This window comes from Hyaena hyaena, unplaced genomic scaffold (genome assembly GCF_003009895.1).
Source record: "Hyaena hyaena isolate Hyena2069 unplaced genomic scaffold, ASM300989v1 scaffold_916, whole genome shotgun sequence".
NCBI classification, from domain to species: domain Eukaryota; kingdom Metazoa; phylum Chordata; class Mammalia; order Carnivora; family Hyaenidae; genus Hyaena; species Hyaena hyaena.
In genome coordinates, this window is record NW_024081548.1 from 531,269 (window position 1) to 553,486 (window position 22,218).

At 37.8% G+C, this 22,218-nt stretch overlaps 1 protein-coding gene across 1 annotated transcript; it reads left to right on the forward strand.

The window, feature by feature from the left end:
* Positions 1-276: 276 nt before the first annotated feature.
* Positions 277-1,239, forward strand: LOC120222846 (olfactory receptor 2T4-like). Its single transcript, XM_039220848.1, has one exon. The coding sequence runs from the start codon at positions 277-279 to the stop codon at positions 1,237-1,239; it is 963 nt and encodes a 320-aa protein (XP_039076779.1).
* The last annotated feature ends 20,979 nt before the right edge of the window (positions 1,240-22,218 follow it).

Consider the following 22,218-nt stretch of genomic DNA (forward strand, 5'->3'; position numbering starts at 1 on the left):
AGTAAACTCATGAAGAACAATGCAACCTCACTCTATGTTATAAATTCTCTTTATTCACAGTTGCATATTTTAGTTTTCTGGTAATTTTTAAAAATAATAACAGGTCATTTGTAATTTTCAAATCTATAAGACCATGGAATTTCTTTCTGTTAACATAATTGGGTTTTCTCTCTCTCTCTTTCTTTCTCTCTCTCACTAAACATTCATTTAAGCAGGTCATGTTCCATGAGTGATTCATAACCCCAAAGGTTTCTTAGGTTGTCCAAGTGATATCTCATGGAGAGCACTAACTGGGTGGCTAACCACACTTGGAGGACAGATTTCATCCTGGTGGGAATCTTCAGTGAATCCAAACACCCGGCTTTCCTTTGTTTGGTCATTTTTGTGGTTTTCCTGATGGCCTTGTCTGGAAACATCATCCTGCTCCTACTGATACATTCTGATGCCCACCTCCACACCCCTATGTATTTTTTCATCAGCCAGCTATCTCTCATGGACATGATGTACATTTCTGTTACTGTGCCAAAGATGCTCATGAACCAAGTCATGGGTATGAACAAGATCTCAGCCACAGAATGTGGGATACAGATGTTTCTTTATGTGACACTAGCAGGTTCAGAATTTTTTCTTCTAGCCTCCATGGCCTATGACCGCTATGTGGCCATCTGCCATCCCCTCCGTTACACAGTCCTCATGAACCATAGGGTGTTTCTCCTCCTAGCATCTGGCTGCTGGCTCCTGGGCTCAGTGGATGGTTTCTTATTCGCTCCCATCACCATGACCTTCCCCTTCTGCAGATCTCGAAAGATCTATCATTTCTTCTGTGAGGTCCCAGCTGTATTGAAACTCTCTTGTTCAGATACCTCCATCTATGAGATTTTCATGTACTTGTGCTGTGTCCTCATGCTTCTCATTCCTGTGACAGTCATTTCAGGCTCTTACTATTTTATCCTCATCACCATTCACAGGATGAATTCAGCACAAGGCCGGAAGAAGGCCTTTGCCACTTGTTCTTCCCACATGACTGTGGTCATTCTTTTCTATGGGGCTGCCATTTACACTTACATGCTCCCCAAGTCCTACCATACACCTGAAAAGGACATGATGGTATCTGTCTTTTACACCATACTTACTCCTGTGCTCAACCCTTTGATCTATAGTCTAAGAAATAAGGATGTTATGGGGGCTCTGAAGAAAATGTTGAATGTAGAACCTGTCTTTCAAGAGACTATAAAGTAGGAAAACTAGAGAATGTTTTTGCTTCTCTGTACACATTGTAAGTTCAGAATTTTATGTCAACTGTATTCCTTAGAATTTTATACCATGATGTCTTATCTCACTTTTCCATTTTAATAGAATTGTCTGCCTGTATCATAAAAATCTTCAATTTTCTAATTCTTATCCTTTCAAAATATATTCTAAAATTACATTATATTGATGTTATATTGACTGAAGTTCATAACTGTATCCTGACTCTGTAGAACTTAGATTCTTAAAAAATGCATAATTAAAATATTTAAAGGAAAAAGGTCATGTGAGTCTGTGCAATTTATTTTAAAGTGAAGGAAGAAGAAGAAAGGTAATGAAGAAAAAGAGGTAAAAATTGTTAATAATTGTTGAGCCTGGGTAAAATGTGGATGGTCTGTACCATTCTTATTTATTCTAATTTTCTGTAAGTATATACTTAATCCACACAAACAGTTAAAATATCAATCTTCCTTTTTTTTTTTAAGTTTGTATTCTGCTTGCTGGTAGTATAAGTGACATAATATCTTACAAAACACGCTCATTTAAATGTGACTAATTATTTCTGGGACAATCCTGTTTTTTCCTAGCTTGTATCACCCTTAATTTGCTAGACTATAATGATGCACACCAAGTGTACATGGTCCAAAACTTAAGGCATCTAGTGGTTAAAAACCCCACCAAATGGTAGGCTCTACATCCCTACTTGTGTAAGAAATTGTAGGAAAAATATGAACTCAGAATGGATGCTTCCTTCCATTTAGGAGAGATTCCCTGCTTGAAGTGACATCTGAGTCAGGTTTTGAAGTATGTAATTTATTAGGGAAAAAAAGAAGAAATAAAAAATAGAAAAGGAGAGAAGAGAGAAGCACTATATCAAGTATTCACTCATTTATTCAATAGATATTTTATAATATATTATAATTAAAATTAACAGTTAAGTGAGATTAAAATTAAATATTGCATTGTTGCTATTTTCAAGGAATTTGAGCCTGCATAGTTTGATATGCAAACAAGTGCTATACAGCATATGATATGCCTCGATGTTCATGTGAAAGCGCACAGCTCATGACACATCTGTTCTACCTGTGATATACAAATTTGTTCAAAAAAGAGGGACTTAGATGAGAATCTGAAAATCAGTGCTGAATGTTGGCTCTCTGATGAGTATGGGAGGCTGGGACAGAGGAGGCTTTCTAAGGTGCAAGATACCACAGAAAAGGCACAACATGAGAAAAGTTCATATGGTTGGCAGAGTACAAGGGGTAAATGTTTCAATTGCTCCTCCTTTCATATTTTACATTATAGACTTGTTTCTTTTCCTTCTGTGACCTAGAGTTTTACAAACAGTAGTAGAATGTTTAGATCTGCATTTTAGAACTGTTACATTAGTGGTCAATTGGGGAAGTGCAGCATCACAAGTCGAGAGGCCAAGTGAGTAAAGATGAACTAAATGGTGTTGACCTAAATGAAATGGACCATACTTTGACACCAAGATGGACTGGAGGAGGAGAGGGATATTTGGAGGATGTGGGGCCTTGATGAACTTGTTCCATAAAAGCACAGACATGGATGTATGTCTACCATTTTATAATGGGCTTTGTCCACCTTGTGAAGAATCAGATGTTTTCAAAGGTACAGATTCATTTTTTTCTCTTGACGTGCTGCATTAGTTAAATACTGTAAAATAAAGATCTTGCAGTGATTAGGGGGAAAAAATCAGAAAACCAACTTCCAAAATTTTTGTTGCATTAAAACTGAATTAAATCAGTATACATACTCTGAGGTAATTGAAAAGTATATGTATCACTCCTCAATTTTCTGGACTATGATGATACATTTGATGTTTCCATTTATAACACCCTAAACATGGAGAACAAAATGGAACCAAATAAAATAAAATAAAATAAAATGTGTCGGGGCGCCTGGGTGGCTTAGTCGGTTAAGCGTCCGACTTTCGCTTAGGTCATGATCTCGCGGTTTGTGGGTTCGAGCCCCGCGTCGGGCTCTGTGCTGACTGCCAGCTCAGAGCCTGGAGCCTGTTTCACAGTCTGTGTCTCCCTCTCTCTCTGACCCTCCCCTGTTCACGCTGTCTCTCTCTCTCTCCTAGAAATAAATAAAAACATAAAAAAATAAAATAAAATAAAATGTGCTGTTTTCATTCCAAAGAAGGTTTTTATTATTCATTTATTTTATTATTCATTTATTATGAAAGAGGCAGAGACAGCGTGAGTGGGGGGAAGTCAGAGAGAGAGAGAGAGAATTCCAAGCAAGCTCTCCACTGCCAGCACAGAACCCGACATGGGGCTCAAGCTCATGAAACCGTGAGATCATGGCCCGAAATGAAACCAACAGTCAGATGCTTAACCACCTGAGCCACCTAGATACACTTATTCCAAGGATTTTTAAAAGTTACTCTATCTTGAACCAAAAATATTTATTTAAACGTGCTTTTAGAACAACTGTTCTTCTAGCTAATGTATCTAAAATATAATTTTCCATAGTCTCCACTAATAAGATTTTACAAGAGATATGCAGCTGGCAAAAGTGTTTATCAAATTATATATAGTGTATAATACTAAAAATTCCCAGACGGGGAGGAACAATTGCTGCTCCAAATTTCTTGCATTTAGAGCAGAGTTAAAAACTGAAATGGAAGTGGGGTGCTTGGGTGGCTCAGTCGGTTAAGCGCCCAACTTCGAGCGCAGGTCATGGTCTCACGGTTTGTGGGTTCAAGCTCCGCATCAGCTCTGTGCTGGCAGCCAGCTCAGAGACTGGAGCCCGTTTCAGGTTTTGTGTCTCCCTCTCTCTCTGACACTCCCCTGCTCACGCTGTCTCTCTCTCTTTCAGAAAAAAATTAAACATTTAAAAAATTTTAAAAACAACTGAAATGGAAGCAATATAGGCACTCAAATGCACTTGCTTGCAAGTATCAAATAAGTAGATGCTATAAAATAGTCTAAAATTCTCAAATTTCTATTCATGTATTTTGATAGTGATCCCACCAACATTTGGGCAATGAATCACTTCTTTCCCATAGTAACAAGATTTCAGGTTTCTATATCCTCCAGAGAACATTAAGGACCCTTATTGGAATTCTTGATCCAAATTTAGAATTAACCAACACATATTTGGTAGAAAAGTTTGCATTATTTTTCATAAAATTTCTGCTTTCTTAAATGTGTTTGAAATATAATGAACAAAACCATTTTCTATGGATGGCTAAAAATGAGACTTCTTATACATAATTAGATACATTAAAACTAACATTTAACATAGTTTTGATTATCTTTCCCCCTATTAGGTTATGATGTTTTTTAAGTTTTTAAATTTATTTCTGAGAGAGAGACGGCATGAGCAGGGGAGGGTCAGAGACAGAGGGAGACACAGAATCTGAAAGAGGCTCCAGGTTCTGAGCTGGCTGTCAGCACAGAGCCCAACGCGGGACTCGAACCTACAAACCATGAGATCATGACCTGAGTTGAAGTCGGACGCCTGTCGGAGGCCACGCCGGCTCCGACAGGTCAAGGGGTCCCTGAAGGATGGACGGTGTCGGCGAAAGAGGATGAGAGAGCCCCGAGATTCTTTCTGATCACCAGGCAGGCATCTCTGTCCTGTCGGTTTTTGTGTCTTTATTTAAAGGTTCAGCAACAAAATGAAGTCAGAGAAAGGAATTTCTTAAAATGGGAGGCCTTTTGTGATATCAATTGCAGAATTATTCCGACCAAGGAAATAACAGAACGTTCTTAGTGAAAAACAGCATAACATACAAGTTAATTGTATATAGATAAGCTAGGAGTCATTCTGTCTGGCTCTCAAGAGGATGAATGTTTCTGAATTGGTTTGTGTGTGGAAACCATCATGGGGACCCTAAATGTGTCCGTCTTTGCACCTGGGTTTATGTTTTAGCTACTCTTATCTATCCTCATCCCAGTTGCCAGTGTAAGGGAGGGTGTTTGTGGAATGTAGGCCTTGAGTAAGGGACTGCTATGCTTCACCAATTAACAAAGATATATGTAGTAACTTATGTTCTGCCCTGAAATAGGCTCTTTGTCTCAAGGCAAGGCTCAATTGTAACTCTTGTGTTCTTAACCCCTTAAGTCTTGGTTCTGCAAGGCCCATAGGAAGAGCCTTTTGACAATCGCCCATAGAGCTTTCATCTAAAGTCTCTTTTGTAAAGGCAGGAATATGCTTTTCCTTATGAGGTATCTGTATTCGGAATATGGGTCTTATATGGAATATTGGGAGGCCTGGTCAATACCAGCAGGCTTATATCCAACATGAGCTAATGGTAGCAGAAGGAGATACCAGTTTTCATTTCTCTGGGAGGAGCTGCAAACATTGTCACTTCCTCGCCGTGATTGCCAACCAGAGAGGCCGGTTCGGCTCCTGGCAGACGCTTAACCGACTGAGCCGCCCAGGCGCCCCTATTATGTTATTATTTTTAAACAAATGGTTTACTGGACCTGATTGACACTGAGTTTGGAAAATGAAACCTTCTAATGCTATGGTTAAACCCTGGAGCTGTGGAATTCAAACCTCAATTTTAGTGAGAAAAATCAAGCCACAACATGCTTTTTAAAATGAGTGAGCTATCGGGGCGCCTGGGTGGCTTAGTTGGTTAAGCGTCCAAGTTTCGCTTAGGTCATGATCTCGCGGTCCGTGGGTTCGAGCCCCGCGTCGGGCTCTGTGCTGACTGCCAGCTCAGAGCCTGGAGCCTATTTCAGAGTCTGTGTCTCCCTCTCTCTCTGACCCTCCCTGCTCACGCTGTCTCTCTCTCTCTCTCCCAGAAATAAATAAAAAAATAAAATAAAATAAAATAAAATAAAATAAAATAAAATGAGTGAACTACCTTAAGTGTCTTACCAGTTCAGTGCTTGGAGGCTGGGTTATATTCCATAGGATTGACATATCCTTAATTTCAAAATAAATTAAAAATATAAAACATTTTAGCAGCCTTTATGAAAGTTGAGAAGTCTATGGCCCATAACAAAATCTACTCCTAACAACATACCAAATATAATCTAACTTATTATTTTATATGCATACAGAGATTAACAATGATATATATTTCACAATATTTTGTTGTAGCAAAAAGAGACATCAGTTTTTAATAATGAAATAATACAATGAAATCATAAAATTAATTTCTGGTTAAATTAGGAAATTATATATTGGAGTAAATTGAATTATGTATTTCTGAAATGATAGACTTTCAAATATAACTGTGTTAATGGACAACAATAGGTTTGGAAAAATCTGTGGTATAATATAAATGTTAATAACTTTTATAGACATGTCCTAATCCCAAGGATCTCTCTCTCTCTTCTTTCCTGGCACAGACTTCTTATTTCCCAGCATCCTTTGGTGTGGCTATGTGACTTAGTTCTGACCACTGATCTGTGAATGAAATTGTGAACCAATGCCAGAGCTGACTATTGAGGATCCCAGACATTCTCTTCCATGATTTAGAATTTATATTAACTAGAAATGGCCCTCCATTGTGTTTGAGGTATTATGTATTTTAAGGTTTGCTGTAATACTCACTTATGCAGTGAATATACACATATTTATATCAAGAAAATATTTTTATCTGGAGACATATATGAATGAAAATAAATTATGGTTCTCAAGATTGATGCTGCTTCTGTGGAAGGAAGAAAGGATAGAGACACAGGGTGATTGACATTTTTCTTGAAAGAATCTTTTTATTCTCTGTGAAGTTACACCTGACTTTACAGCACATTATAAGGCTAGGAAGGGGAAATTTTAAAATTACCTGGTGGTGGTGTCTACGACTATGCTTATATAACTACCTTTATAAAAAATCTTTATTTATTTAAGCACTTATTTATTTTATTTTTTATTTCAACTTTTTACTTAAATTCTAGTAAATTAACATATATTCTAAATTTGTTTCAGGTGTAGAACCTAACGATTCATCACTTACATATAACACTCAGTGCTCAGCACGAATTTCCTCCTAAATACTGATCACCCATTTAGCCCAACATTTAACCTCCCCTCTAGTAACCCTCAGTTTATTCTCTGTATTTAAGAGTGTGTTAATTGGGGTGCTGCTCTCTCTCTCTCTTTCTTTTTTTTCTTCTTTGCTCATTTGTTTTGTTTCTTAAATCGCATATATCAATGAAATCGTATGGTATTTGTCTTCTCTGACTGACTTATTTTCCTTAGTGAAATACACTCTAGTTCCATCCACATCATTGCAAGATATAACTATATTCTGTCTAATTACTAAGGACCATTCTGGGATGGGCTAGTAAGTTCAGAATTCTCACTGTCATTTACTGCTTTCCCATGTATGTTCAGGGGATTTTATATGTCCAGTGGTGTGAAGTAGCAAATAGCCTTAGATAAACCAGTGCCCACTGGCGCCTCACTGGTTTCTCAGCCAGCATAGTTAGTCTGTGTTACCCCTGACTTGGTTTCTGCTGAGAAATGACAGCTGCTATTTGGAATTTTGGAGGTCATGTTAGCAAAGCCATGCTCTTCCCAATATGCACCTGGCTGTGAAGTACTTTAATACAGAAACCTCTTCTTTCTACACCTAAGACTCTTTTGATCCACAGTTATTTCTAAATGTTCCATTAGGGAGCTCAGTAAATAATAGGTCCTTTATTTGGCACAGTGTTTTTTGAAGAAACCTGAATGTGTCAATGTGTGTATGTGTTTTATGCAGAAAGTGATTGAGTCACTGTATAATGTAATATTTCTGACAGAACTGTCTTTAATTTAAAACAGGACATGTTTTTCTTACAACACACTAAAAGTATTTCGTGAAGATTAAAAAACCACATGCAAAATATTTTTTAAAAATGTTGAAAACAATATAGAAGAAAGTTTCTATAATATTATAATGGAGAAGGGCTTCCTAAACAAAATAGAACATTCCAAACTGGAAAGAAAATAATTAACGTATTAGACCCCTTAATGAAAACATACACAAGATAAAAAGATAGGCATATGTTAAAATCTAACTTTTAGGAGAAAAATACTTCATATATAACAAGATTAAACTATATATATATATATACATATATATAACAAGATTATAACAATATTAAAATTTTTAATATTTTTTTAAAAACTATTGTTTTTTATTTATCTCTGAGAGAGAGAGAGACAGCGTGAGCAGGGGAGGGTGAGAGAGACAGGGAGACACAGAATCTGAAATAGGCTCCAGGCTCTGAGCTGGCTGTCAGTACAGAACCCAACAACGGGTTCCAATCCACAAACTGTGAGATCATGACCTGAGCTGAAGTCAGATGCTTAACTAACTGAGTCACCCAGATGCCCCAAGAACTTAATATTAATAACATATAAGAGGAAACAGGCCAAATAGAGGACTACTATAGAGTCAGAAATAACATAATTTTATAGTTGACTAATTTAGTGGTTAAGAAATACCAGCAATACGGTATTTGTCTTTCTCTGACTGACTTATACAGATGAACATGGCGGGGGGTGGGGGCGGTGGAGAGAAGAGCAAGCAAACCATCCTTAAGAGACTCTTAAGGATAGAGAACAAAGATAGAGAAGAGCAAGCAAACCATCCTTAAGAGACTCTTAAGGATAGAGAACAAACTGAAGGTTGATCGAAGGAGGTGGGTGTGGGATGGGTTAGATGGATGATGTGTATTAAGTAGAGCACTTGTGATGAGCACTAGGTGTGGTAAATAAGTGATGAATCACTGGAATTCTAATCCAGAAACCAATATTGCACTGTATGTTAACTAAATAGAATTTAAATAAAAATTGAAAAACAAAAAAATTGTCACTGCCAGATTAAAAAGAAGAAGACGAAGAAATACTAGAAACAGTGACCATACAGAAAGAGGCTAAATCAAAATTAATCAGAAAAGTATAAATATAAACATATAATCTAGTTGGAGTTGCTAATATTGGCAAAAATCTATAAAGTGTAGCCAATATTGATGGATGATTACATCCGGATTGATGTATACAAGAGGTAGACAAGCTTAAGGATTTTTATCAAAGGTTGGAGAATTACCCAAAACCACTGACAGAAGGAAGCTCTCTCTAGCCTTGCTGCAAAGGGACAGCAGGTATAGCAGCAGTTATCATGATCCACAACAGCTGAAACTGCTGGGGAAATGACGACAGGTGACAGCAGAGCTTCAAGAGAAGAAACTTGGCAATTACTAGCCTCACTGTAACAGAGACAATGCTAAAGGAATAAATACACAGACCTCAGTCTTCTTCTACCCATTAATCATTTGCTGGAGTCTCCCACTAACCAAACCATGCAAAGCAGACATGCATGATGGGGAAGATAGAGACTCTTCAACACAATGAGAATGTGGGTTCTCTTCTTCACATATGGTGGGGTCTAAATTAATCTAGAACCATATCGTATGCAAACTAATACTTTGTATCAAAATTCACAATCATTGATTATTTGTCCTACAAAAGTAATAATATATATGCAGATATTTGTAGCAGACACATATTTTTCCAATAATAGCTATCAAGATTCAACAGTGACACCATCAAGTTTATTAACAGATTCAAACAAGAATTATTCAACTAGGAAACAAGTGAGACTTGCCTAGAGTGAAATAAACTGTTTACATAAAGTCACTAAAATTTCAGGGGGTTGTTGTTGCTGATGTTGTTATTGTTGTTACAGTTGTTGCTATGGAACCTAGAATCAATTACAATATCTAATATTGGAACTTATAACTTGAGTCACTACTAACATTAAGAAGCCTAAAAACTGTATCCTTGTCTAGTCAGGTGATATATGGTGAGAAATGAGTTAAAGGCTGAAATGATACCTATCACTATTATGTAGTGTCTAAACATTTTGTGAAATTGTTCCTGTGAGAAACTGAAGAGATTTACAATTCTAGGAGAGCTGGATAGAAAAGAAAGCAATGATCGTATTCATTTATTTTTATTAGTGAAGTATAATTGACATATAATGTTGTATTAGTTACAGGTGAACAATATATTGATTTTGCAACTCTATACATTATTCAATGCTCACCATGCTAAGCATAATCACTATCTGTCACCATACGATGTTTTACAATATTAATGACAATGTTCCCTATATTTTGCTTTTTATATCCATGGCTTTATTTTATGACTGGATATTTGTAACTCTTTATTTTAAGTTGATTTAAGTTTATTTATTTATTTATTTTGAGAGAGAGAGAGAGAGAAAGAATCCCAAGCAGGCCCCTCAGAGCCCAACACAGGGCTTAAACTCAAGGACTATGAGACCATGATCTGAGCCAAAACTAGGAGGTGGAAACTTGGACCACCAGGAGCTGCTGTAACTCTTTTTTTTTTTTTTTAAATATATAATGAACATAGTCTTATGTTAATTTCATGTCTAGAATATAATGATTCAACATTTACATAAGTTACTAGTGCTCATCAAGATAACTGCATTGTTAATCTTTTTTTTTTAATCTATTTCATTCATCTCCTCACCCATTTCCCCTCTGACAACCAGCAGTTTGGTCTCTACATTTAAGAATCTGGGGGGTTTTTTTGGTCTACTTTTAAATTTCTTTGTTTTGTTCCTTAAATTATATATATATGTAATATCTTATGCTATTTGTCTTTCTCTTTCTGACATATTTCACTTAACATCATACACTCTAGGTCCATCCATTGGGTTGGCAAATGACAATATCTCATTTTTTATGGCTGAGTAATATTTCATCATTTAAATATTTACCATATATTTTTATATCCATTAATCTATGGATGGACACTTAGGTTTCTCCATATCTTGGCTACTGTAAATAATGCTCCAATAATCATAGGGGTGCATGTATATTTTTAAATTGCCGAGAGCCAAACTGCATCACCCACCTGACAGCACGGCCCAAGGGGTCGACAAAGGAAGACCCCTCAGCGGTTCTCTGAAAGTGAAGCTACTGATATCTCTTCTGCTATTCAATTAGCTTCTTTTTCTTACTGGGCATTTCCCTATGACTTAGAAGCTAGTTGATCATTAAAGGCACTCTAAAGAAAACATGTCCTTGTAATAGGTTACAGAAAGGGTAGACTCTACTTGTCTCAGCTATAACAAATGAAACTAGAAATATAGAAAACAGAATTAACCCTCTAGCTTGTAAGGCATAGACATAGTACGATTGGGGGTGTCTGGGTGGCTCACTCGGTTAAGCGTCCGACTTCAGCTCAGGTCACCATCTCATGGTTGGTGGATTCGAGCCCCGCATTGGGCTCTGTGCTTACAGCCAGCTCAGAGCCTGGAACCCGTTTCAGATTCTGTGTCTCCTTCTCTCTCTCTGACCCTCCCCTGCTCGCTCTCTCTCTCTCTCTCTCTCTCTCTCTCAGAAATAAATAAAAAACTTTTAAAAATAAATAGAAAGAAAATGTAAGATTGAAGATTAACTCTAAAAAGTAAAAGAGCAGAAACACACGAGAATAACCAAAAAGTTTCCTCATGGATGAATTCTCTGAAAAACATTCTGAGATAAAAACAAAAGCTTGATGCAAACATATTGGAAGTAGAAAGCATATATAAGCTTGATGAAGAATCAGTAAACTGTCCAGATTGTTTCACTTGAGCTGGGTCCATTCCTTCGCGCCTACGCCGCCCATCCTTCAGGGACCCCTGGAACAGCTGGAGCGGGACTCCGGCATTAAATTGGTGTTTTTGTTTTCTTTGGGTAAATACCCAGTAGTGAAATTGCTAAATCAAAATGGATTAGAAAAAGAAATGGATTAGAGATGTAAATATGATACCTGAAACCATAAAACTCCTAAAAGAAAAACATAGGCAGTAGTCTCTTTAACATCAGTTATAGAAGAATTTTTCCTGATGTGTCTTCTCAGGCAAGGGAAACAAAATAAAAAATAAATTATTGGTACTACAACAAAATAAAAAGCTTTTGCACAGTGAAGAAAACCATCATCAAATAAAAAGGCAATATACTGTATAGGAGAAGATGTTGTAAATGTCACATCCAATAATAAGTTAATATCCAAAATATGTAAATAAGTTATAAAACTCAGCACCAAATAAACACTCTGATTACAAAATGGGCAGAGGACACCTGAAAAACAAACAACCCAGTAAAGAAATGGGCAGAAGATAGGAACAGACACTTCTCCAAAGAGGACATCCAGATGGCCAACAGACACATGAAACGATGCTCAGCATCCCTTCTCATCAGGGAAATACAAATCAAAACCACACTGAGATACCACCTCACACCAGTCAGAGTGGCAAAAATGACCAAATCAGAGGACTTTAGATGCTGGTGAGGATGTGGAGAAACAGGCACTCTTGTACACTGCTGGTGGGAATGTAAGCTGGTACAGCCCCTCTGGAAAACAGTGTGGAGGTTCCTCAAAAAGTTAACAATAGAACTCCCCTATGACCCAGCAATAGCACTGGTAGGAATTTACCCAAGAGATATAGAAATGCTGATGATTAGGAGCACATGTACCCCAATGTTCATAGCAACACTCTCCACAATAGCCAAATCATGGAAAGAGCCTAAGTGTCCATCAACAGACGAATGGATCAAGAAGATGCGGTTTATCTATACGATGGAATACTCTATGGCAATGAGAAAGAATGAAATCTGGCCATGTGTAGCAGCCTGGATGGACCTTGAGGGTATTATGCTGACTGAAATAAGTCAGGCAGAGAAGGACAAATATCATGTTTGCACATATAGGAGGATTAGGAGGAACTTAACGGACGACAATGGGGGAGAAGTTAAGGGGGGAAATGGTGAGGGAGAGGGAGAGAGGCAAACCATGAGAGACTCTTGAATGATGAGAATAAACTGAGGACTGATGGGTGTGGGGGGGAAAGGGGGGATGGGCATGGAGGAGGGCACTTGTGGGGATGAGCACTGGGTGTTATATGGAAACCAACTTGACAATAAACTATTTGTAAAAAAAAAAATGGGCAGGGGACCTGAATAGACATTTTTTTTTTTTTTTGCCCAAGGATGACATCAAATGGCCATCAGACACATAAAAAATGCTCAACATCACAGTGAGAAAAATGCAAATCAAATCCACAATGGGAGTGTTTCCTTTTGCTAGTTACCTTTGGCAAAGTGTTCAAAGAGGTGCTCAGGAAACAATTGGTCAATATGCACCAAAGTGAAAAGAGCAGTTAGAGCTAGAAATGAAAGTCCTTGCAGGATTTGAAAAATCTGATACTATTGTACCCCAAGTAGTAATGAAGAAAATGAAGCAATGAAGACATTGCTCAATATTATACAAGAAAAAAATAATCAAGTGATAATTCTCAAACAAAGCTCAGATTGAGTATGAACTTCAAACATGTTGTTTCAGATTATTTCAAAGTAACAGTTTATATGAGGAGAAACACAGATGGTGATGATTAAAATTACATAAATCAGGATTCAGCACTTTTTTCTTTATTTATCAAGATTTTAAATTGTAATTTCAGTATAGTTAATATACAGTGTTTTATTAGTTTTGAGTGTACAATATAGTGATTCAACAACTCTATACATAATTACTCAGTGCCCATGATAATGACTGTACTCTTCATTCACTACCTATTTCACCCATCCCTCCACACATCTACTCTCTGATGTGCTTTACTTTATTTTTTTTATTTTTTAATGTTTTTTTAAATTTATTTTTGAGAGAGAGATAGAGATAGCGTGAGCAGGGAAGTGTCAGAGAGAGAGGGAGATACAGCATCTCAAAACAGGCTCCAGGGTCTGAGCTGGCTGTCAGCAAAGAGCTCGATGGGGCCGAACCCATAAACCGTGAGATCATGACCTCAACCAACTGAACCACCCAGGCACCCCTGATGTTCTTTACTTTAAACAAATACCCTCAGTTAAAGATTTTTTTCAACAAGAGTATCTTTTACTTACTTAAAGCAGGCTTCAGAATACATGGTTCTAAAGATATATATATATATATAAAACATTCTCTCCAAGAAAAATGGAACACACGTTTTCTTTAAGTACACACAGAATACCCTGGTTAAATTACACAAAAAGAGGCACAACAAATATTACAAATTTGAGAAGAATGAAATCATACCAAGTATATTTTTCAACCACAATGTTACAAAACTAAAGATCAACTATACAACAAAACAGGAAAACCTACAATGTAAATATTTAATATGTAAATATTAAACAATACAAAACTGCACAAGCAATAAAGGAAATAAATCAAATGGCAAATCAAACTGTGTCTAAAAAAAGTAAAAGAAAACTATACTATAAAATCTATGGGATGCAGCAAAAGCAGATGTTATATTGAAAATTATGCTATAAATACTTTTATTAAGAAAAAAACTTCAGGGGTGCCTGGGGGGCTCAGATGCTTAGGCATCCAACTCTTGATTCTAGTTTTGGTCCGTGGTTGGTGAGATCCCATGGAGCCTGCTTGGGAATTCTCTCTCCCTTTCTCTCTGCCCCACTCACTCACTCACTCTTCTTAAAGTAAATAAGAAAACAACAACAAAAATTGCAAGAAAACAGCTTAACATTACACTCACTCTCTCAAAATAAATAAGGAAACAGAAAGAAAGAAAGAAAGAAAGAAAGAAAGAAAGAAAGAAAGAAAGAAAGAAAGAAAGAAAGAAAGAAAGAAAGAGAGTGCAAACAACTTAACATTTTACCAGAAAGACCTAGCAAAAGAAGCTTAGCTAAAATTTAGTAAAGGAAAGAAACAACAAGGAAAAATCATAAAAAAATAAAATAGGGACCAAAATAAACATCAACATAACATTGAAAGTAATAACCATTTTTTCCCCACAAATCCCTCCAAAGTTGGCAATGCTTTAACTACATTAACTAAGAAAAAAATACAGGAGACTCAAAAATCAAAATGAGAACAGGAAGAGAAAATTATACAACAAATAACCATAGAAATACATAGCGTGATAACAGATTACTATAAACAATTATATACTAACAAATCAGATAATTTAGGGGAAAAACAGACAATTCCTATTAAATGCACAAGTTATCAAGATTGAATCATGGGTCTTGAATCCAAGAGGTAGGAGATCTTCTCAGACCAATAACAGAAATGAAAATTGAGTTCAGAATAAAAAATGTCCCAGCACAGAAAAGTACAAGACCCTATGGTTTCTTTGGGAAATTCTATCAAACAGTAAAAAGTAATAATAATTACTGACCACGTTAATCAAAATCTTGTAAATAATGGAATAGATAACCTGATACTAACCTGATACCAAAGCAGGAGAAAAACAACACAAGAACAGAAATGTCTAGTTTTTCCAATTCAACTATTGCTACATGGCCTTTTCTTTTGAAATTTGTGTGATAAATATTTCTTTACCCTTTCACTTTCAATCTGCAGGTGTCTGTATATCTAAAATGAGTCTCTTGTAGGCAGCATATAGATGGGTCTTGTTTTTGTTTTTTTTTTTTAATTTACTTTTCTTACATAGTTTGTCAAGTTGGTTTCTATAAAACACCCGGTGCTCATCCCAACAAGTGCCCTCCTCCATGCCCATCATCCCCCTTCCCCTCTCCCCATACCCATCAGTCCTCAGTTTGTTCTCTGCATTCAAGAGTCTCTCATGGTTTGCCTCCCTCCCTCTCCCCAACTGTTTTTCCCCATCTCCACCCTCATGGCCTTCCGTTAAGTTCCTCCTAATCCTCCTATACGTTCAAACATATATTTGTCCTTCTCTGTCTGACTTATTTCACTCAGAATAACATCCTCAAATTCCATCCATGTTTGCTACAAATGGCCAGATTTCATTCTTTCTCACTGCCATGTAGTATTCCATCGTATAGATAAACCATATCTTCTTGATCCATCTGTCAGTTGAAGGATAATTAGGCTCTTTCCATGATTTGGCTATTGTTGAGAGTGCTGCTATGAACATTGGGGTACATGTGCCTCTATGCATCAGCACTCCTGTATCTCTTGGGTAAATTCCTAGTTTTATTTTTTTAATCTATTCTGACATCCTATATCTTTTGTCTGGAGCATTTATATTCAAAATAAATATTTTCTTTATTTGTAAAAATACTTTTTTAATGTTTTTTCATTTCTGAGAGTCAGAGAGAGACAACAAACAAGTGAGGGTGGGCCAGAGAGAGAGAGAGGGAGACACAGAATCTGAATCAAGCTCCAGGCTCTGAGCTGTCAGCACAGAGACTGATGTGTGGCTCAAAAGTCAACGGCAGTAAGATTATGACCTGAGCCGGGGCGCCTGGGTGGCTTAGTCGGTTAAGCGTCCGACTTTCGCTTAGGTCATGATCTCGTGGTTTTCGGGTTCGAGCCCCGCGTAGGCTCTGTGCTGACTGCCAGCTCAGAGCCTGGAGCCTGTTTCAGAGTCTGTGACTCCCTCTCTCTCTGACCCTCCCCTGCTCACGCTCTCTCTCTCTCTCTCTCCTAGAAATACATAAAACATTAAAAAATTAAAAAAAAAAGATTATGACCTGAGCCAAAGTCATACACTTACAAATTGAGCCACCCAGGCACCCTGAAAATAATTATTTTAGATAAGTATTTAGTGCCATTTTGTCATTTGTTTTGTCTTTGTTTCTGGAGATTTTCTCTGTTCCTTTCTTTTTTGTGCCACTTTTGGACTCTATACTCAAAGAGTCCCGATTAATATTTCTTGCAGGGCTCTTTCAGTGATCACAAACTCTTCTGGTGTTTGTTTGTCTGGGAAACTCTTTATCTCTCCTTCTGAAATATCTTCTCCATTCGGAATGACAACCTTGTTCGATAGAGTATTCTTGGCTGCAGCTTCTTTCCATTTAACATTTTGAGTATATAATGCCACTCCTTTCTGGCTTGCCAAGGTTCTGTTATGAAATCTCCAGCTAGACTTATGGGTTTTCCCTTGTAAGTTAAAGACTTCTTTTACCTTAATGTGTTTAAGATTTTTCTTCCTCATCACTATATTTTGCAAATTTAATTACAATATGTTTTGGTGTCGACCTGCTTTTATTGATTTTGATGAGATTTCTCCTACTCCTCTGGATCTGGATGTCTGTTTCTTTCCCTAGATTAGGGATGTTTTCTGCTATTATTTTCAACATAAATTTTGTGTCTCCTTTGTTTTTCTCTTTTTCTTCTGAGACTCCTATAACACAAATGTTTTTATGTTTGATGGAGTCACTGAGTTCCCTAAGTCTTTTCTTTTTTTTTTTTTAATTTTTTTTTAAATGTTTTATTTATTTCTAGGAGAGAGAGAGAGACAGCATGAGCAGGGGAGGGTCAGAGAGAGAGAGAGTCACAGACTGAAACAGGCTCCAGGCTCTGAGCTGGCAGTCAGCACAGAGCCCGACGCGGGGCTCGAACCCACGAACCGTGAGATCATGACCCAAGCGAAAGTCGGACGCTTAACCGACTAAGCCACCCAGGCGCCCCTCCCTAAGTCTTTTCTTATGTTGCATAATTCTTCCTTGCTTTTCTTCAGCTCCATTTTTCTTCCATCATTGTATCTTCTATGTCACTTACTCATTCCTCTGCTTTTTCCAGACTGCAGTTAATTGCATGAAGCCTGTTTCCAATCTGGTTTATTGCACTTTTCATCTCTGATTGATGTTTTTAACTTTTTTATTTCTGTGGTAAAGATCTCTCTGATGTCTTCTATTCTTTTCTCAAGCCCAGTGAATATGCTTATGAATTTTGTTTTATATTCCCCATCAGGCATATTACATATATGTTTTGCTGTGACCTCTGGCTGTGGCCTTATCTTGTTCTTTCATTTGGGATAAATTCCTCCATCTTGGCTTTTTGTCTAAGACTCTGCCATCTTGTATGTGTGAGCAGAACCATTTATGTCTCCTGCTCCAGAAAATAATGGCTTTATCAATAAGAAGTCATGCGGTGGCCAGGATCTGGCACTTCAGGCAGTGTCTTCAGTGTTGGCTGTGTGTGTTCTACCATTCTGTTTTAGCTGTTCTATCCTTCAGACCAGTCATCTGCAGAGTCTCTCCTTGCCTACTGTGTGTGGTGTTTGGTCCCTGGCTTGAGTGTGGTGACTTTTAACCATGTGTCTTCTGGTCTGCTTGTGAAATGAGACCTGACACCAACTCCACCTTAACTGAGGCCCTGCAGAACTCTTTGGTCATGGAATACATGGTGTGGGCAGGGTTTTTTGCTAGTTTTCTGGGGGAAAGCATAAGTACTTCTGGGATCACCACACTGAAACTGAGACAAACTTGACTGAGAAGGACAGTCCTACAAGAACACCAAGGATGGGGCTTGGTATAACAAGTTAGGCAGCCAGAGTCCATACTGAGTTGCTTCCCTCAGGAGGCTCTGTGTTTATCCTGAATGGTGGGGTAGGAGAATGGCACCAGCCAGCTCCTCTGTTCCCAGAGAGGAGTCTCATGGAATGCTGCCTGTCAGGCACATGCTCTGAGAGGAATGAATAGTCCCTCCCCAGCGAGCCCCAAGCAATCTTCAGATTGCTGTTCCACATTGTCTGACTCTGAGTTGTTTCCTGCCTTTTCTCCAGGAGCAGTACAGTGCCCTCCAGTCTGTATCCTCACTGACCTTTAAAAATTAATTCTTTGAGCCCAAGTCATTGCAAAAACTCATGAGAACATGCCCCTCTCATTTTCCCAGCCTATGGTTTTGGGGTAAATATTCTCCTTATGCATGTCCTTGTGTGCTCTTCTCTCTCTTGCCTTTCCACAACCACAGCTTTCTCCCATTCACAGCACCTGTAATCTGTTTCTCCCTTAAAGTATACATCTGGACTTCCTACGTTCCTCAGTGTGGCATATTCTCTGTCTTTAGTTGTAGATTTTGTAAAGTTTATTTATTTATTTTGAGAGGAGAGAAGGGCAGAAAGAGAGGAAGAGAGAGAATCCCAGGCAGGTTCAGCACTGTCAGCCTGGAACCCAACATGGGCTCCATCCCAGCATCATGACCTGAGCTGAAATCAAGTCAGACACATAACAGAATGAGCCACCCAGGTGCCCCTGGTTGTGGATTTTGTTCTGTCAGCCTTCAGAATGACATCTGTGGTATTTAAGATGATTTGATAATTATCTTGTTGTGTTCATAGGAGGAAATGAACCCAGGGTCCTCTAATTCTGCCACCATCTTGTTATTCCTCTCAACATTTTTTAAAATATTAAATAAATCTGCTTACTGGCACCTAGAATTTATTTGAAGTAGACAAATAAGAATATCATTTTTATTACCAAAACATCCAGAAGATTAAAAACTAATAAACTTCAGGAACATTTTAAAATACACACAATAATCTCTATTGACTTTTTGGGTTACCTTAAGCCATTGGAGCAGAAGTACACTTAAAAACAGTACAGCCTTGGGGTGCCTCGGTGGCTAAGTCAGTAAAGTATCCAACTTTAGCTCAGATCATGATCTTGCAGTTTGTGAGTTTGAGCTGCACATTGGGCTTTGTGCTGACAGTTTGGGGCCTGGAGTCTGCTTCGGATTCTGTGTCTCTCTCTCTCTCTGCCCCTCCCATGCTCATGCTCTGTCTCTCTCTTTCTCTCAATAATAAATAAATGTTAAAAATTAAAAAGAGAGAGAGAGAGAGAGAGAGAGAGAGAGAGACAGTACAGCCCTCAAAGAAGACATAGCCCCCTTGTTCACTTCAAATATATTTAAGAATCAACATGGATAGGTAGAATATCTGACAGGGTGGAACAGGGAGCTATCAACAGCAAGGTTATGTGTTTTTCTCCTTGACCTCTGAAATAAGGCCTTTTGAAGGAGCTTCCCCATCTGCATTAGCAATTTTGTATGTATCTCTGGCTGAATTACTATGTCTGTCTCTATGTTACTCCTATCCAAATAGAAACATTTCTTGAATTATCTTGTTTCAGTTTTACCACTATATAAACACTGTATCTTTATGTTCTCCTGATAAAGGTCAGATGAGAGAAATTATTTATATCTTACTTAGTAAGTGACTGGACTAAGATGACCCTCTTTTGTTTTGAGTCCTCTAGGAATCTGAGATCTTGAGCTGCAATAACTGGGCAAATTTTTACTTTCTTTCATGAGGATGGTTTATCCTATCTACATAGCAGAAGTTGGTGAGCAAAGTAACCGAATGTAGCAGAGATGGGCAGTGTTCTATTAGAGATGGATCATTAGGTAGAGATGTTCCTGAATGTGTTTGCCCTGTTAGGGCCATATGTCTCAATCTTCTCCCAATAGGTTGAAACCATGTGGATAGGCAACCTTAGGGATCTCAATGGAAGTACATCCTATGTGAACAGGACATCCTCTGGAATATTAGTGGAGGGTCATATTATGAATACAGGACATTCAGTAAGATGTCATTGTAAATGAATCCTGTATGGGCAGAACATCTTGTGGAGCATCAATAAGGGTACTGCTATTTACTTGGGGCATGAGTCTTAATTCTCCATTTCTCTCTTTTTCCTTGGATGAAGCCTGGCTATAAATAAAAAGAACATTTCACGGGTGGAACCTAGATCTCTGAGTCACTGCTTGTAACAGCACTGCTTAAAGAACAATATGACTAAGAACTGTCACATGTTATTCTGCCTAAGAGAGGAATTATTTATTTCTATGATATTAAGCCTTTAAGATTTGAAGTTAGTTCATATAGTGGCTAGATTACATTCTATAATAATAGAGAAGTTTTCTGGAAAAATTGACTATAAATATGAAAAATATGAGGCAGGATTATTGTTGAAAAATAGTCAAGGGTACTTTGTGCCTGAAGTGGAATAAGAAAGAACAGATGTGGTAGAAATAAGGTTGGGAGTTCAATGAGGGTTGATTATTTGTTGTCCTCAAGTGACATTATTTGTACCTCAAGTGACATGGAGAATAATAGGAGAGCTTCTAGAAAAAGATAATTTAGAGACTTACTCAAATGTCTGTGTGGAGAATGAAGTAATGAAAAAGTGGGAGAAGTGATATGTGTCAGAAGGGCAATGGGGTGGAAAATGGCTGACTTCAAGACATATTTTTCTACTAGAAAGGCAACAGGATTTGCTGGTTCCTTTAGATACGTGAGAGAAGTGAAGTATTAGCTTTGAGTTTAATTGGGCCAAGATATTGAAAAAATTGAGTTTACATTTTCTAAGATGGGGTGGACTGAGAAAACACACAGGTGGAAGAGAGACAAGTCTTCAGCTTAGAATAAGAAAGAGTAGGTGTCTATTAGCCAAGAGCAGTTATTGAATAAGCAATCTGGTATCCTAATCTAGAATGAAGGGCAGAGGATAGGAATGAAAATATTAATTTGATGGTTTTCAGGAGGTATTTGGCATTTACAGCTATGGCCCTAGATGAAATGCTAGAGAAACCTGAAAAGAGAGAGTGGGATTATCCAAAGGGAAGAGGACTGTGAGATGAAGAGTTCCCAGCAAAGGTAGCCAAAAAGAACAGTCTCTGATGATGAAGGAAAAACAAGAGAAAGGAACCAACAATACCCAATTCTGGTCATTGAGAAAAATGAAGACTGAAAATTAATCATTATATTTGGAAAGGTTGATTTCATTGTTGTCTCTGGGGAGTTTCCTCAGAGGACGGATGGTGTAAGTGAACCAAACAAGAGTTTGTCCACTGAATGTGCAACAAGCCACTAAAAATGGACATTGGTGTGGCACTTCCCAGGAGAATAGGGAGCTCAAAGTCCCAAACTCTTTGATGGCTTACAAGCAGGAAGGTTTTTGTTTGCTTGTTTGTTTGCTTGTTTGTTTTAACATTTATTTTTGAGAGAGAGAGAGAGAGAGAATGGAGGAGGGACAGATAGAGGGAGACAGAGGATCTGAAGTAGGCTCTGTACTGTGAGCACAGAGCCCGATGAAAGGCATGAACTCATGAACCATTAGATCATGACCTGAGTCAAAAATAAGAGTCAGCTGCTTAGCCAACTGAGCCCCTCAGGCACCACTTATATATTTTTTAACATTTATTTCATTTTGAGAGACAGAGAGAGACAGATCATGAGCAGAGGAGGAGCAGAGAGAGAGAGAG

Coding starts and splice junctions, on each gene's coding strand:
- LOC120222846 (XM_039220848.1), top strand. CDS start 277: ATGGAGAGCACTAACTGGGTGGCTAACCACACTTGGAGGACAGATTTC.